Below are 17,672 nucleotides of genomic sequence, written 5' to 3' on the forward strand. Positions count from 1 at the left end.
AGAAATTCAAGTGGGACCAAGAAGCAATGTGATAAGGACTGGAGATGCCTGTTGCACTAGAGCAAGGGTAGACGTGAGAATTAGGCTATAGCTTTAGGAGTACTTAGTACCCCTTGAGCTGATGGCTGCAGATAAAAGGCTGTAGTAGCATCATTCATATATTTTTTTTAATGTGAAATGCACTGAGCAAACGCCAAAGTTGCTGGCACTACTCATTCTGATAGTCATAGTATGGAAATCCTGTCATGCAACATGGATGGGGTTTGTGGAGATAGAACTTGAACCATCCAGTGTTTGGAGCATCCATAAGTCTTGCCTTCTGGCTCATCACACTCACAACTATTCAAGCATACACAGTCTGTACTCACAATGATGCCCTATCATCATCCGAGCATCCATTTGTCAAAGTGAACTGCAGATCGTGGTATAGGAACATAGTGAACTTATATGAGGGCTCTGAAAAGAGAGGACTTGCATTCCACACTGATTCAAAAGCAGGTGCAGAACAATCTCCATACACCAAATCTATGCAAGCAGAATACAGACAAGTTAATTAGAGGTGCTCAAGGAAGGATAAGAAGTTACAGAAGGTAATAATACGTAAGAAAATGCACTGGTAACATACTGGTGCTGCAACAATTCCACAGTCATTGTGTAAAGCACATTTTGGAGAAAATAAAACAAATCAGAGAAGCTTTTACTTTAATAGATGCATGAGTTTTACAGATTTAAAGTTTTCAAGATTTTCTCTGTGTTACACTGGGGGCTTGAGTCTTCCTTGATGAACCAAAGAGGGTTTCACATAAGTGCATGTGGGAGTTAACACTTTAGGGAAAAGTTCTAGGTATCATGGGACTCCCAGAGAGCCCGACATCTGTCTGGTGCTGTTGCGAGTGGGTGAGGGCGGCGGCTGGACCCGCCGGTCCGTGAGCAATGCCCCGACTCAAACCTCAGTATGGTTGTAACCCTAGCGAGGAGGGTCTGGCGAGCCGAGGAGGAGCTGCAGGTGATCGTGGCAATGAAAGGTGTCATCACAGCTTTAAAAACCCTGAAGGATGCCAGCTTCGGGCTAGGCGGCCAGGCCCCGGCCGGGGGCTGCGGGCCCCTTCCTGCGCGTTCTAGAGCCGCGATGCTGGCCGCTCCGGGGTCAGAGCGGCGTTTTGCCACCCCCATCTCCCATCTCGCCCCCTCCTCCCGGGCGGCCCTGCGGGAGGACACCGGAGCCCGTCCCGGGACTCCTCGGTCTATTCACTGGGTATCACTCGTGCCAGCCAGGGCTCCCCCTGGTCCCGGACACTCCCACCCCTTCAGCCTCCCGCCTTCCCCTCCCCTTCCCCTCCCGGTCCCTCCTCCCCGCTGGCGCCGACCGTGCCCGCCTCGCTCCCCGCCCCGGCTAAGGGGCGGCTGTTGGTGCTGCCGCTGCCGGCGGCAGCTCTGGGAAAATGTCCGAGCGTGGCGTCTTCTACCGGCAGGAGCTGAACAAGACGGTGTGGGAGGTGCCCCAGCGCTACCAAAACCTCACCCCTGTCGGCTCCGGCGCCTACGGCTCGGTCTGGTAGGTGTGGGGCGGCTGGAGAGGGGCCGGGAGCCGGCAGGTGCTGCCGGCCGGCAGCGGGAGGGGCAGCTCCGGAGCCGCCCCGCGGGAGCGAACGGTGTCGGGGAGGCGGGAGGCCCGCGTGGCCGTGCCGAGCGGCGGGGAGCGCGTGAGCGCTGAGCCGCGGGAGCAGCTGCCCGCGCGGCGGCGGTGGGACCGGCCCCGATCGTGTCGAGGCGGGGGCGTGTCCGCTGGGCAGCCGGTGTGTGGCCGCGGTGCTGGAGCTCTCCCCCTTTCAGCGGTGGCCCCGCGGGGCCGGGGCATGCCTCGTCGTAACCTGGGCAACCGGGCCCGCCGCCGCCGCCGCCGCCGGGGGGACCCTGCTGGTCTCTCCGCCGCTGCGCCCTTCAGGCCGCCGCGCTGGCCGCTCCTCCGCCCCCAGCCTAAAGGGGGAGTTGTAAAGATGCTACAGCCTGCCGACCTTGATGGCCACATCGCAACCGGCGTCGTCGCTCCCCAGCGCTGGTTAAAGCCACCGGCCGCTGCGGGGCCGTGCGTCTGGTGGCGCCGCTCGTGCCGGAGTGAAAATTGCCCCGGAGCTGAGAATCTTGCACAGTCATGGTGTGTCCGAGTCCGGAGGGAGAACCGGGAGGCAGCGGCGGGGCGCAGGGCACGGCTGTCGGTTATCTTCCTGCAGCCTGCTCTGGGACGGCTCACAAGCGGCCCGCGGCCCCGTCGACTCCGGCTCCGGCCCCGGCCCCGGCTCCGGGCTGTGGTTGGGGGTGCTGCACCTTTCTGGTGGAGAGGCTGGCGGACTGCCCTCAGGGCCCGAACGGCGAGAGTGAATCTGCCCTCGGAAACAATGGAGGCAACCCCGGGATGGGGGCTATGTCGGCAGGGCAAGGGTCAGGCAAGGCAGGCTGGCAGCGGAGAGAGGGGTTTCTCCTGGCCATTTCAGGGGAAATCGCAATTTAGGGCAGATTGCCGCCCAAGCGCTTCGGCGTGTTAGGGTTTGCGTTAATCACAAATTGTCATAAAACGTTTCCTTTCTTTTTTTTTTTTTTCTTTTTGATGACTGCTATATCAGGTTTGCACTTTCGGGATTTCCCATTGCAGACTGGGCAATTATTTTCCTATTCAGTGCACATTTAACTATGCTTATAAAAGCTTTGAATCCATTATTGGAAATAATAGCACTGTTTAAGGGGTTTCTGGAAAAGAATAGTGTTTATTTTGTAAACTGCATAAGTGGAATTATGTAAAAGCAATCCATAATGGGCCTTTCAATAAATGGGCTGCCCAAAAAGAAGTTTCCTGTAGAACGGAACTTTTTGCCTTGGACTAAACTTGTGCAGTAGTCTCTCACTTGTTTGTCTTTGCAGTCAGACACAAGAGAACATTTACAGAGTTTCATATTTGTTGCTTTTCTGTCTCTCTGAAATGCCTCTATTACATGTAAGCGAGGAATATGCATTTTAAAACCATCCAACAATTGGCAAAAACACTCACAACTGTGTGTGTACTTCTGAATTATTTTCTTTTTATTCTTTCAGGCTCCTATCTGCACCACGGAAATTGAGCAAATCTTGTGTGACTGTTGGCACCTGCCGTTCTAGTTAAGCATACAGTCTTGTGACTGATGTGAATAGTTTCACAAGGACTGCAAGATTTTTGTTTACTTTATCCTCCTATGTTACAAACTAGGAGCTGGATATACAGTAGGAGAGTAACTATTATTGTGTTCCAATCAAACCTGCATTTCTGGTTATTTTCCCCATTCATGCTGACATAGTTTTAAGGGGAAGACCTGTTTTGCTGAATTTTGTAACGAGATGTCAAGGCTTTTGAGAAATTGCGAAGGAAATGAAAACGTGGTAGTTCACTTGCAGCACAGCTGGTGATTTGTTTAAACTATTAGCATTGTTAATTCATTGTACTTACTACTTCTCTGTCTGCAAAGGCCAAGAACATCCTAGTATTTTATCAGTGAAGAAGGCTAGGAACAGGGATATGAAACAGACTGGAAGATGATATGGGAAGTTTGCTCTAAAACATATACTTAACAGGATAAAGCAATAAAGTCTTAATCTATATTAAAAGCCTTGTTAACATTGATGAATTAAAACCCCAAACAGAATCTTAGATGTAAAGAAAAGGTTCACATCTCTCTCAGAAAAGCCATCTATTTTTAGTGTCTATTGAAATTGATTTTTTTTTTTTCCCCTTGTGTGCATGTGCTTTACTCAAGAGACCCATGAGGCACAATTGTTCCCTGGAGTAATATGCTGTATTGCTTTTGTGAATAATTGTACTCATATTCAGTAAAATATCTAAAAACATATTTAAGTCTTGCAGCAACCACCAAAATTAAACAAATTCTTAAGTGCTTTGCTGAATGGAAGCCAAGGTCCTGAACTCCAAACACTGGCTTTAAAACAGGAGCAAGTTGTGACAAATCTATTTCTACCTCAGTGAAACTGGTCCTACCCTTTATTACAGTAAATGATCAGTCATATCTGGTAGATATGTGCAACTGAAGTGATAACTGGTAATAAGAAATATATTGTAAGTATTTGTATTTAAGCTAATTCCTGCTTGCCCTTTTTCGCTTGCAGCTAAAAATCAGTGGCAGGCTTTGTGTCAGGAGGCTGTGTTTTGGTCCAGTTTATTGGCATTTTATAAGTCTAATAGAATTTGTCTTTGGATTAGTTTTTGTAAACAGATCATCAACTAGACAGATAGATAAAAAGTGTCTTAAACCAGATTCAGTTCTGGAGAAGTGCCTATGTCAAGCACAAGGCTTTCCAGTATATTTTTCTTGGTTTTTATTTACTTGTGTAATATCTATAAAAGAACCCAAAATTTCCTTGGCATGAAGAGCTTTACTGCTTTTCTCATTTACATTTTTTTTTTTTATGAAATGTAAAGAACAGTCCTTGGCAATCCTCAGAACTTGGCCAAGCTACCAAGTGGAGTTGCACTTCAGCATCTATGTGAACCGTAGAGAGCTGTGACGTTTTTCCCTCAGTTACTTCACCCATGCAGTACGTTCTGCACCACTCTCTGGAGGACTTCCTATTATTTGGGCTCTTTGAAGCTATTGGATGGTCCATCATTTGCTGACATCAGATCTGATTGTGGTTTTTTTCAATTTAGTATAATTAAAGCCCTGTGAAAGTGTGGTGTGTGTAGTAGTTTAATTACATTTAACATGGATCAATGGAGTCTTCATCAGTACGTTTTAGTTAATTTTTCTTTTTTTCCAGGGATTATGTATTAGCACATATCAGACCTACACATAAAACTGTTTCTTTTGGAGTTTTCTTTTTGTTCTATGGTTTTGTTTATGAAGATGTGAGGCTTTTTTTGTTTCATTTGTTTTATATTAGACAATTACATTAACTTTTCCTCAAGCAAAAACTCTGTTAAATTGAAAGTTTTTTGCAAAACAAAAAAAAGTTGGATTTATCCCTTACAGACCAGGTACTACCCCAGCTAACTGTGAGGTTTAGGAAACGTTTCTGATTTTAAGTGCAGCATTTAGGCTGATCACCATTTAGATAGGAAGCAAGCAACCTTACTTTCACAAAGAAATCTTAGAATCATAGAATTTTTTTGTTTGGACTTCTAAGATCATTGAGTTCAACCATCAACACCACCACATCCATTAAACCATGTACTGGAGTGCCATGTCTGTGCCATTTCTGAACACCTCCAGGGATGGTGACTCTACCACCTCTGTTGGCAGGCTATTCTGCTGCCTGACCTCTTCATCTATTTGTTTCAGTTCTAGAGAAAAGACAATTCATATTTAAGATCAAGCTGCATTTTAAACTCATGTCTCTTGTGATTCTGCCTTTTAAATAAGAATTCTAGTTGTGTTTGAGACTTTCATCTGTCCCAGTGATACTGCTTGTAAACTGGACCTCTGGCCAGCATCATCTGCTATATTACCCTATTATATGTACGTCCTTAGTGGTTTGTTACCTGTCCACCTTTTCCTCTTGGAGCTGCTGTTGCCACCTGCTTGAGAAAGCATTTGTTCACATATTTTTAAGGACATTTTATTATACTACAAATGATGTAATGTGGATAGATTTTTTTCTTTGTTTGTTTACTGATTCATTTTTTGTGATTTTTTTTTTTAAAGCCACTTTTCATGACAGCTTTTATAAACTGTCTTACAACCTACTTAGTCCTGTTTTTGCCTGGGAGTTATATACAGCCATCTGCATTGTGCTGTGTCTGATCTCTCCAGTAGGTTACTTTCCATTTAGCATATTGCAAGCTCTGTGTTCTTCCTTCTTTGGAAAAAAAAAAAAGATCTTTTGAGATGAACAGAAGTGACTCCAGAGCTTCTTCCAACCAGAAACTCCTGCACTATATCAATAGTGTTTGCAGCATACAGTCATTTTCTTTGAATTTTAAAAATATGCGGTGCCTAACACCAACCTGGGTGACATAACACATTTCAAAAAGCAGCCTGCTAAGTCAGAGTGTAGCAGCACAGGCCTCCGCTCAGGAAAGGCAGGAAAGCGAAGCCTGCCTTAAGTCATTTACACCACGCACCTCACAGCTCTCTCTGTACTGCTGACTCTTAAGTGTATGCTTAAGATCTATGACGTTTTTGTCCTGGATAATTATGGGTTAAAATGGGGAAGGTTGGGTGCTGCCTAGACTTCTATTTTGGTTTGAGGAAGTACAAGTGGAAAAATTGAAGTGGGAGGCTTTAATCCTAAAATTTAACCCCTTTCTTTCACACCCCCTATCCTGTGCTTCTGGTTAGGCTGTCACAAGTGTTTTGAGGGAAGTAGTTTGCAAGACTGGACCATAACTTTGCTGATGCTATCCTTTTCACATTGAAGACCTCTAAGGAGATACTAAGACAACTCAGGAGCGTGTGAGGTTTTTAAAATGCTGATCTAAATTGTCTTTGACAGACAAAAAGTCCTTTATCCGGTATTGTACCTGGTGACTTCTGTGTGGCTTTTTTAAGGAACCTTTTACTGAGCTGTAATGATACTGAGTATATGATTTTGACTACAAGATCAGGTTGCTGGAGGTATAGTGTCACTGTAACATTACAGGATAATTTACATAGTAGATGTTAAATCCATCTGGAAACTGAAAACTGTAGATCTCTAGAGGCTGAAGGCAGAATCCCAAAGACCTGTAGAACCAGTTGATTTCACCAGACTGTTTGGACTGTTCCTCTTTCAGATTAGGTCTTTTGTTTCCAATGCAAAGACTTTATCAGCAGGACATCTTAAGAGTGAGTGTATGTCATAAAGATACGTAGATACAAGACCTTGAAAGTGAGGGAGAACTACATAAAAGGAGTTGCATGATTAATATTATGGGTTAGGAGGAGGATCTTCACAGCAATGTTGCTAGAATGAACACATAAAAATAAATGAAGCAACAAAAATATTGCAGAGTGATGAAATGGCTGTTAGGAAGGAAGACACAATAGAGTTTGCAGCTACAAAGCCAAGAATTCAAGAAAATTTGTGAAAGGTACATGAAGGAAGATGGAAGAGTGTTTCTGAGAACTGGCCAGGGAAACATCACTAAAGAGTTTGAGAGTGGTTTTGTTGGGAGTAGTAGGATGGAATGCAGGTTGCTCATTATTCCTTTGTTGAGTTTCATCCTGCCTTTCTTTCCAGCCACTGGAAGAGTGTGGTTACTGACTTTAGAAAGGGAAGCTGGATGGCAGTCAAGTTTCCTATTTTCAATGAAGTTGTCTAAGAATGTTATTAATGAAGGTGACTGAATTGGGAGACGGGTGAGAAGGGCTGTGACAGAGATCTCTATGTAAAATGCAGTCATTAAGGCTGTGGAGTAGTTCAAGAGCAGAGGAGAAACATATCTGTGTGTGAGGAGGGTGGTATGATTTGTAGGAAGGGTGAAGTAAAGGCAAGCTGAAGAAGCAGGGAAGACCAACTTGTGCAGGTTTTCTTTTGGGAGGAATTAATGAGTTTGGGTTGTGGGTTTTTTTTTGTGTGGGTTTTTTTTTTTTGTGGTTTTGTGGGGGGTTTTGTTTGTTTTTGTTTTGGGTTTTTTTTGAGAGAGAGGAGGGGCATGGGGTGAAAAAGTCAAAACTAGTATGAATGTAGTAGAACGTCAAAACTAGTAGCTAGTTCATACTAAAAATCCAGTGCCGTAGTTCTGTGTATACAGTCAGAAAAGGAGAGGGCATTGCAAAACCCGTATATGACCCGGAAACAAGTTGTTACCATTTAACGTTTTGGTGGTTGTAGAGAGAAAACAGGAAATGGGAGGGAGAAGTTGGGGGAGGAATAGGAAATAGGACAAGAATCTAGATTTGTCAGTTTAGGTTTATAGAATATATTTGAAAGCACCAATATTTTTTACTTTATGTGCAGGTTAGCCATGAGCATTTGTAGCTGTAGCTTTGCAAGCCACAATTTGTTAACTACTTGGCAGTCTTTTTTAATGAAGTGTTGAACAGAGTACATTTGTCATTAGCAGTGTACTGGCTTAATCACAGATGATGGGTCTCCTTGTTTACGTACTGATACTGAGCTTGTAGGCTAAGATACATAGTTAGTTTAGTATCTGTGAGTTGATTACATGTGCTGAGGAACCTAACAGCTTATGCCCTCAACTTTCTCTGTTTTTCTCACAAGCATGATTTTAAGTGCATCATTCCCACTGATACAAACTGTATTGTCTATGACTTCATCTAGAAGAGTGACTACACCTCTGAAAAGTTATTTAAGTCCTCGTGGAGACATGAGACAGATCAGAAAATAATAGTTTGTGGATTCAGAGGCTGATACAGCTTTTTTGTGATCATGTTGTTATGTTGAAAGAGACTGATGTATGCATGTAAACATATGGATATTTTGAAGTGTTTTCCAGTGTCTGGTTAAAAGTATGTATGCATTGTTATGTTGGTTATGGAACAATTACATTGCGTATATAAGAGACATTTTGTGCTTTTATCTTTGGATCTAGTGGTAAATTAATCTGAGATAATTGACAGTGATTATACTAAAGCTAAAACAATTTAGGCTAGTGCTCAGCACAGTGTGTTGGAACAATATCCAAGCAATGTGATGTAATTTTGCAATACAATAACCTGTCATCATGAAGCAAGTTTTCTCTAATGAGATTAACATGTTTCAGAGCTGCCCATTATTTATCCTCCTGGTTTTTGTCTTGCTACCATTTAATTTTCCTTTATGCTTTCCTTCACGTACGTTGTGATTTGTGTGGTTTACTAAACAAAGACTCTGTACCTCTGCTCTTGGAGGGTGGAAATCACTTGAATTTGCATAAAGTGACAAAGCATTTATAAAGAAGAAACATGAACCATTTCCTGGGTTTACTAGGGATGGTCTTTTTCTGTTCTCTTGCTGCATTGCCAATAGCTATTATAGCCTGTTTTCTGGTGTTGGATAGATGCTCTTTTGGCTTTTTTCAAGACTATATCTCTAAAAAAAGTAGCTCTATTTATTCAGAATATATATTTTTTTAAAAAGGATCCTGGAGAAGACTTTAAAGACAAATCTCACAAGCTAGATCTTGCAAGCAAAACCCAAGATTGATATTTTTTATATGAAGACTTACTTTCACATGTGATAGTTCTAGGAAATGTAAAAAGATTTATTATTCACTGTAGCTTTGATGAACTAATTATTAGGCACTAAAAGGTGTCCCAGGGCAGGATTTTTACATACCCCTTTTTTATCTTATTTGCCAGTGCAAGGTGCAGTAAGGGTTGCTTACTTCAATGGTTATGTTCTCTCCGTGTTAAGACTTGTTCAATTCCTTCCTCCTTAATCCTTGATCGCATACACACTTCTGCTGCTGTTACTTGTTTTTTCTCAGTAATTCAGGGTATGCAAATTGAGGGGACAGGTTCATGTCTCCTGTAATGGAATGAGTTAGTGGGTGTACAAAAGAACAGTTAGGATACAAAGGATGGCTGTAGATCTAAGTTTGAAGTTTTGGCTGTACTGAATACCTGGCAGAAATTTTGGCTGATTTCTATTTTGCTTTCTTACCCGAATCAGTAAAGTTCTGCCCACGTGAACGTTTTGAGCATGAGTTGTATTTTCTTTGTTTGGTGGTTGGTTTTGTGTGTGTGTGTTTGTTTTCTCTTAACAATTACATGGAATGGAGTATCTTCACATGTTCTGGAAGAGGATGACCAGTGAAGGGAAGAAAAATAAAATCCTAGAACAATATAGGGGAACCCTAGATGCAGTGTCATTTAAGGATCTGCTCAAATACAGCATTTGCTTCAATTTTGATATAGTGTGTCCAACCAGTTGTCAAACTTCTGATGTAGAGGTAATAACAGTCTTGCAAGATAGGACATTGAATTACATGAAGTAGAAAAGTTTATCTTCTCTGATTGGTGGGGGTTTGGTTTTGGTTGGGGGTTTTGGTTTGGGTTTTGGTTTTGTTGCTGTTTTGGGTTGGGGTTTGTTGGTTGTGTTTTTGCACTTAACCCCAAATGAATCACTTAGAATAAGTATACCTAATTATTTGTACAGATATGATGCTTTCACAAGCATAAAATCACCCTTTGTAGACAATCAAAACTTCATGGCTGTCTGAGATGATTGGGACAAAATATTGACTGACATGGGTAACCTGCAGCAAAAATCTGCAGTTTGCTGCAGACACAAGGCTGACACTGCATACAGCAGGCTTGGATCATGCCTTCATTCTGCATCAGTTAGAGACACGAACTGGCTCCAGAAATGAAGAGAACTTACTAGAATGAACAGTGCACTCAAGCTGAACTTTTTCCAGGCATTGTGGGTAGTACCATGTCCAGCTCATGAGCCCTCTCTGAGCCAAATGCATTAGGAAGTTCAGGAACTGGCTGTATTTCTGGGATTAATTGGTCCCCTTGGACAAGTTTTTCCTGCATTGGATACTGGAGTTTTCTAAATAGGATACAAACCGTCATCATGCATGGTTTATCAGACGAGGTTCCTGCAAGTAGCTTTCCAGATGTTGAAGTGAATTTGATCCTGAAGGTTAAGTAGCTGTAGCAGAATAGTGTGCTCTTAATCCCCAAAGCCCTTAAGGATCTGAGCAGCCCACACACAAGAATGGCTTGTCTGTCTAGTTTTGCAACTGCAGTGGGTAACCTATCTGCAGATGCTAGAGAAATGACTTTGTGTATGGCCATGTTTGTAAACAACAGCTACTGAAAATCCATGCCCCATCAAAAGTCGTGAAGTTAGCATGAAGCTGTTAAAATCCTGCACTTGCTGCTTCCTGAGTTTTTGGACTGCATTTGGTCTCCTATGTTCAGACTTTTCTCTGAAACCTTAATGTGCATATAAATAGAAGTTTGTATTTCATCTAGTGGAACTTCAATAGAATTATTTAATACAGGAACTGACAACACAGTGAAGATAGGCCTAATTTAAGCACTGATTGAAAATCATACTAAGCAGGTGTCTCTAATCTGTGAAAATGATGCCATCCCTATAAGCAGGGTAATAGCTTCATATTCTTGATCATGGAAAGGACAGACAGTAAAAAAAGCAGGTCATAGCTGCAGAGAGTTCTGGGTCACGAATGATCCAATCTGAAAAAGCTATTGCTAAGATTGTTACAAAGTTGTTTCTTGTAAATTTAAAATATTGTAATAATTGTGTTTCTTTTAAAAATTATCATAGAATGTCTGCCTAAGGCAGTGTTTCTGTATTCCATTGAGGCATATGAGCATCATGCTCAAAGATGATGACAGGAGTACTCACAATATGCAATTAAAAAGTCACTTATTTTCACTGCCTACAACAAATCAAATGCTAGCAGTAGAGAACAGATACGGGCTGGGAGATGACATCCATTTGCAGGTATCAAAGTTTGTCTCCATTTTATTGTATAGTTACATGAGGTAACATCATAATCAGAGGTAAGACACTTCAAAATAAACAGTTTCAAAGAGTCTCAGCAAACAGTAGCTTGGAAGAATTATTTGTCTCCTAAGTGTAAGTGAAAATAAACCAAGTATAAACACAAGTGTTTGGCCAAAGCTGAAGTCTGTAGAAAAAAAAATGTGCTGAAGGTTGGCAGCAGTTATTTGTGAGGCAATGTAAACACCAGGAGACTGCCAGAGAAGCTCTCTCCTGCCTTGATGCTAAGTTGCAGAGTGTGAGTTGGCTGTCATGCAGGGAAAGGGAAGGTGGGCGCCTCTAACCCTTCTCTTTTTCATTAAATCAAACTAATTAATAGCATGGGTTGGGGGTTGATTGTTTGATTAGTTTGGGGTTTTTTTAAGAAGCTGGCTCGAATCATTTTAGTTAGGCTGATTGCAAGTCTTCAAGGAAGGGTTTGCAGGTGCCAAGCAAGAAGGCCCATATTTTACTGGGACCAGAGACATCCTATACAGGGACTAGTCTGAAGACCAAACATTCTTGGAGAAGTTGCACACAAAGGGAAGCAGCTCATCCTGCTGGCAGAAGATGATGAGGGATTCAGGGGACAACTCAGACTGCAGCTATGGTGATACAGTGGCAAGAAGGTAGACTGAGTCTTAAAGAAGAGGAGGAAGTGTAGACAGGGAGGAATGCAGGCAATGGCTTACTGTTTGCAAAATTTGCAAAGATCACAGGTGCAAGTCATCCTTGATTCTGAGGTACAGGTGAGCTCAAACAACATTAAGTCTGTATTTTTGAATATTTAACTGTTAATAACTTGAATTATTATGATAAATGAGGCAAGGAAAGAGCCTGAAGGCATTAGCTCTGATTATCATTTGGTACAGTTTCTTGACTGTGGAGGAACTCATTTAAACCTGCCTGTCCAGCTTCAATTCATGATTTCCCATTAGTGATCCCAGGACTGAAGTTGCCATTTGTTTTCTTTCTTTTTCCCCTTCCTGCTCTCTCCTTATGTGCTTCCATCCTGCATCTAAAAAGCTGCTGTCATAAGAATTACTGAAGCTAAAAAAAGAGTGCTTTGTACCATCTGAAAGCTTTGCAGCCTTGAGACAAATGGAGGGTAAAAAGCAATCAGTCTTAAAGATCAGTGGCTTTTAAACCACTGAAACCCACATTTGACCTTAGAATTAGGAGGAGAGGGATGTTTATCATGGTAACAGGATTTAAAACCTAATTCTTCCTAGTTTTATATAATGTTCACAGTATTTCACAAACTGATACACAGATGGGAAGGTTTGTGAATTACCAGAAGAGCTGAGATGTTAAGCACAGACTGGTGGTTTGGGCACTTTCATTTATCTAATAAACATTTCCTTTTCCACTAGGAAAAAAGTTGGAAAGGATGTAGAGAGTATGTATTTGTGAGACTTGACAGTGTTCTCCAGTGGCTTTGCTGGCCAGAATAACACACAGGGCAATTTTATCTAATCTTTGTTACATTAACAACTAAGCACTGGCTTCCTTTTTATTTCTTCAGAAGTATTTGTGCAACCTTCATGTCATCCCTCTGGCCTGTCACATGGCCTTGTATCTCTGTTGTCAGTTCTTTTCACAGCGTTTGTTCCTTGGGCTGCTTTGCGTATTTGAGCAACACAGTGACCTGTGTACTGTTGGAGCAAGTGTCTCTGTGGTATCCCTTCCATCCACTCCTTGGAGTGATACCAGTCTTCTCCTTCTTCCTATGCTTGCTTTCTTCTTTCTTCTGCTAAGGGAGTATCTTTTCCAAGCTGCTCAGCAAAGCTATAACCATTAGTAATTTGCTAGATGGAAAACAAGGGAACTGTCTTTGCATACTTTTAGTTACTGCTGACTAGCTTCCCTGGTTGCAGTTCCTGAGTAGAAGGTGAAAGAAAGCAAAGAAACGAGCAAGAACACCCAAGAGATCACAGATTTCTCCAGTGAATTAGCTGTGAACTTGATGTAAAACGTGCCTTCAACATGGAGTTTTTATTTTCTTCTTACAGTTCAGCTTATGATACCAAAACAAGACAGAAGGTGGCAGTAAAAAAGCTTTCAAGACCTTTTCAGTCACTTATTCATGCGAGGAGGACCTACCGAGAGCTTAGGTTGCTTAAGCACATGAAGCACGAGAACGTAAGTGAAGACTAAGTTCTTTCCCTTCAGATTTTCATGACAGAAGTTGACAATATAGACATAATTTCAGTTAGATACAATCTTCTTCAGAAAGTGATGCATTCTAGCTAGATAGACCTAGCTATCTTCTGTGTAGTAATGTCGCTGAGCTTTTGAGACTTTGAGTAAAAGGCTGCCTTTTAATTGAAAAATTATCTAATTTCATCTTAACGATGAAGAAATCCAAAGCAACTGGTCCTGCTCTTCTCCAACTAAAGTAATGGGAATGTTCTGCTCACTACTGTTGGATGCTCTTGAAACATCAGTCCAGGAAGAAAAATACCTCAAACCTACTTTTGCTGAATTTGGGTTCTGTTGAGCAATTAAGGGCAGATACTCTCACTGAAATTAACAGCAGTGTAGTATCTGGATGAAAGATGAGGCCTCAGATAATGGAGTACTATTCTATATGTATAAGGCAACCAGTTGATTACAGTGGGAGTTCTCACTGCTTAAAAGTACTTTGATGAATTGAAGCCCCAGTGAAATATAGTAGGTTGAAAAGTATCCTACTAAAAAAAAATCAAACCAACCACAAGTTGGAATGAAGTTGGAGGAGGGGAGATTCAGGCTGGACATGAGGAGGAAGTTCTTCACCATGAGAGTGGTGAAGACCTGGAATGGGTTGTCCAGGGAGGTGGTTGAGGCCCTGTCACTGGAGGTGTTTAAGACCAGGCTGGATGAGGCTCTGGCCAGCCTGATCTAGCGTGGGGTGTCCCTGCCCATGGCAGGGGGGTTGGAACCAGATGATCCTTGTGGTCCCTTCCAACCCTGACTGATACTATGATACTAAGTCAAGGAAGCCCATTAAACTGTGCATAATCTCAAGTATCCATAGGTGTATAAGCCACGTGTCACCTTGTCTGCAATGCATCTTTACTTTTCCTGCCTTTTTTTCCAATTGCCTAAATTCTTGTTGTAAATGCTCTTTTGCAATTATTCTAATTTTCTGCTGGCTGTGGAGATTGCTGATGCTATACCTGTACAGACCACCTATTGTACCAGTTGTGTTAAGTTTTCAGGAAAACCATACATGATATTTTGTAAGTTTCATCCCCCACGTTTTAAGCACTGTTAGTACTTACTGCATATTTATTACTGTACGGATATCTAAAAATAAAATGCCTATTCCCTCATCTTTCAGGTTATAGGATTGCTAGATGTCTTTACACCTGCAACATCAATAGAAAATTTTAATGAAGTGTAAGTAAAATTTTTAAATTGTTCTGACTAGTTAATAACCAAGTAAGTAAGTACCACTCTGATGTTAAAAAGGAGGCACTTAACTTTCCTAATAGACGTGCAGCTGCAGTTGGCTTTGTGTGAAGAAGTCAAACAAATCTTTATGCAGCTTTTCCACAGAAGAGAAGGCAAGACTGTGAGCCTCCTTTTTGTATTTTTTTTTTAAATTACAATTAATTAAGATTGTTGTATTTGGTAAATTATTTGATACTGCATAAATGCCAGTAACCAAAACTTTTTCAGTTCAATTATGTGTTAGTTGTAGATTATTTTTCACAACTAGATGGGATAGTTTAGAAATGTAGGAAAGAATTCTATTGGTTCTGGTTTTCTTTCCATGGAAATTAGACGCCAAAGTCCTTTGACCCTAGGGCAAAACTACACAAATGACAGCTGAGTGTGATGGATTCATACTTTTGTCCCAGTACTGTTTTTTGGAAAATAATCAGTGTTTCTGCAAACTTTGTGACAAAATAAAACTCCAGTGCGGGTGGGGAAGGATGTTACCCACAACACTCTTATTTCAAGCAATCCAATGTTGATTTTCATCACCAGGTATTCCAGGGCCTTGCAGGCACTGTAAGTTTAGTGCCTCAGGCTCCCACTTTGATGTTGGGTGAGGCTTCCTGTTCATGTCAAAATATGATGAGTTCTCCCCCTCACTGAACTGGTGTAGTGCGTCATGGAGAAAATAGAGATAAAAGCTTTCAGTGTACCATGAGGATTTTTCTTTTTCATTATATTAAATCTCATAGCTGTGATTCTGTTGTTAAAGCTCGTAGCTGATTTAAAGAGCATAAATTATAAACTCTGCTCTACACAAAAGTGGAAAAGAAACCTGTAGTTGTTCTTTACATGTGCTGCTTTTTGAAGCATTGACATTATGATAGTCTTAAATTAGGTGTTTGTGGTGGGTTTTTAAAGGCATAGCCTAAAACTACCACCGTGTTTTTTGTTTTCTTATCTCTCTTTTATTTTCACAGGTATCTTGTGACAAATTTGATGGGTGCTGACCTGAATAACATTGTGAAGTGCCAGAAATTAACAGATGACCATATACAGTTTCTCATCTATCAGCTACTTCGAGGTCTTAAGGTACTGGCTGAATGCAAGAGTTTAGAGTCAGCAGTTCTTTATGTCTTGGTTGCTGCCTTCCACACACTCTTATTTCAGAAATTACCAGTTCGTTATTCTAACCAGAAATAAAGCCCAAAGCCTGCCGATGTTTGTATGTGTAATACTCCCCTTAAACATTAACTTTAGATCAGTGTCTATTTAAGTTCTTATTGGAGAATCACTCGTTATATAATGTCTCAAAGTGAATGTATTCTGTGGCACACAGTGTGTGTGGTTTAGACACTTCACCTGTCACAAGAAGGTAGCAGAAAAACTTCTGAAAAAATGTGAAGTTGGTAAAAGAATAGTATTGCAAATAACTTGCATTTGTCCTCTGAAAGATGTGAGACAGTTTGAAAAACTACAGCCCTGATTCTTGTAGAGTCATATGGGTGATGAGATAATGAAGTCAGTTGGGTTCTTTGGGAAATGTCTGGAAGTGGTTGTTCAGCCTAGCACTGTATGAAGTTGCAGTCAGTCACCTAGCATTTACTCTTCTTGTAAAGTGATTGTTTCCTTTAATTGTGTTGGTTAAAATTTATACAATGAAGCTATAGCAAAACTTTCTTCTGAAAGAATTAAAACACCATTTTGCTGACATTAAATATCTAAATGTCTACAAAGGGAAGATGTAGAAAATGCATCCCATTGCTAGGCGATAAGTATTTTGTTGGACCAGTGTTGATTTTTCCAGGCATGAGCAAAAAGAAAAGAGAGAGATCAGCTGGTTTAGTAGCCAGGAGAACAGTAATTGATGTTTTAGACGTGGAAAATAACTGTGTTTCAAAGTGGTAAATATTTGCTCTGAAATACACTTTCTGCATAGAATCATAGAATGCACTGGGTGAGAGGGGACCTCTAGAGATCATATAGTCCAGCCCTCCTGCCGTAAGCTGGCAACATCCCTGATTGTTGCTCAGAGCCCCATCAAGCCTGGCCTGGAATGTCTCCAGGCATGAGGCTTCTACCACTAACCTAGACAACCTGTTCCAGGATTTCATGACCCTCACAGTAACAAACTTAGTCCTAATGTTCAATCTACATCTACCATTCTCTGGTTTAAAACCACTGCCACTTGTTCTATTGCTACATACCTTTGTAAACAGTCCCTCCCTGGGTCGCTTGTAGGCCCCCTTCAGGTACTAAAACGCTGCTACTGGTAGCCTTCTCATCTCCAGGCTCAACAACCCCAGCTCTCTCAGCTGTCTTTGTAGGAGAGCTCTCTGGTCATTTTTGTGGCCCTTCTCTGGACCCTCTCCATCAGGTCCATGTCCTTCTTGTGTTGAGGGCCCCAGAGCCTGACACACTCCCCATGGGGTCTCACAAGAGCAGAGTACAGAGGCAGAATCACCTCTCTTGATCTGCTGGCCATGCTTCTTTTGATGCAGGAGCAAGTCATCTGTGTCTGAAACCGTAACTCTTATACATGTATGTGGGTTCTATCAATTTAACTGCAGGTTTTAGTGATTAAAGATTGCAGAACCCAGCCCTTAATTGCTCTGTCTCTTAATTGCTTAACATAATTAGGAAGATGGATTCTGGAGTTAATTATCCAGCTTGTGGTTTTCCATATAAGGCTAATGTTGTGTCATAGCTAATTGTTAGTAAGAATTGTACTCTAAAGGGATTATTAATTGCAGAAATGCACTCAGGTGCATTTTTGGCTCTGTTTTGAAGGGGAGGGGAATGCTTTAATTGAGAATCTAATG

The 17,672-nt window shown here is 41.6% G+C and overlaps 1 protein-coding gene across 2 annotated transcripts in view; it reads left to right on the forward strand.

The window, feature by feature from the left end:
- The first annotated feature begins 1,396 nt into the window (after window positions 1–1,396).
- Window positions 1,397–17,672, forward strand: part of MAPK11 (mitogen-activated protein kinase 11) — a 34,999-nt gene continuing 18,723 nt past the window's right edge. For both annotated transcript variants that reach the window (XM_068165749.1, XM_068165754.1), the window contains exons 1-4: window positions 1,397–1,555; window positions 13,437–13,566; window positions 14,750–14,808; window positions 15,831–15,942. In XM_068165749.1, coding sequence (XP_068021850.1) covers window positions 1,443–1,555; window positions 13,437–13,566; window positions 14,750–14,808; window positions 15,831–15,942 — 414 coding nt within the window. In that variant the 5' untranslated portion in view covers window positions 1,397–1,442. The remainder of the gene's footprint in view (window positions 1,556–13,436; window positions 13,567–14,749; window positions 14,809–15,830; window positions 15,943–17,672) is intronic.

This window comes from Melanerpes formicivorus, unplaced genomic scaffold (genome assembly GCF_026170545.1).
Source record: "Melanerpes formicivorus ecotype bairdi unplaced genomic scaffold, bMelFor1.0.p_v2 SCAF_3, whole genome shotgun sequence".
Lineage (NCBI taxonomy): Eukaryota > Metazoa > Chordata > Aves > Piciformes > Picidae > Melanerpes > Melanerpes formicivorus.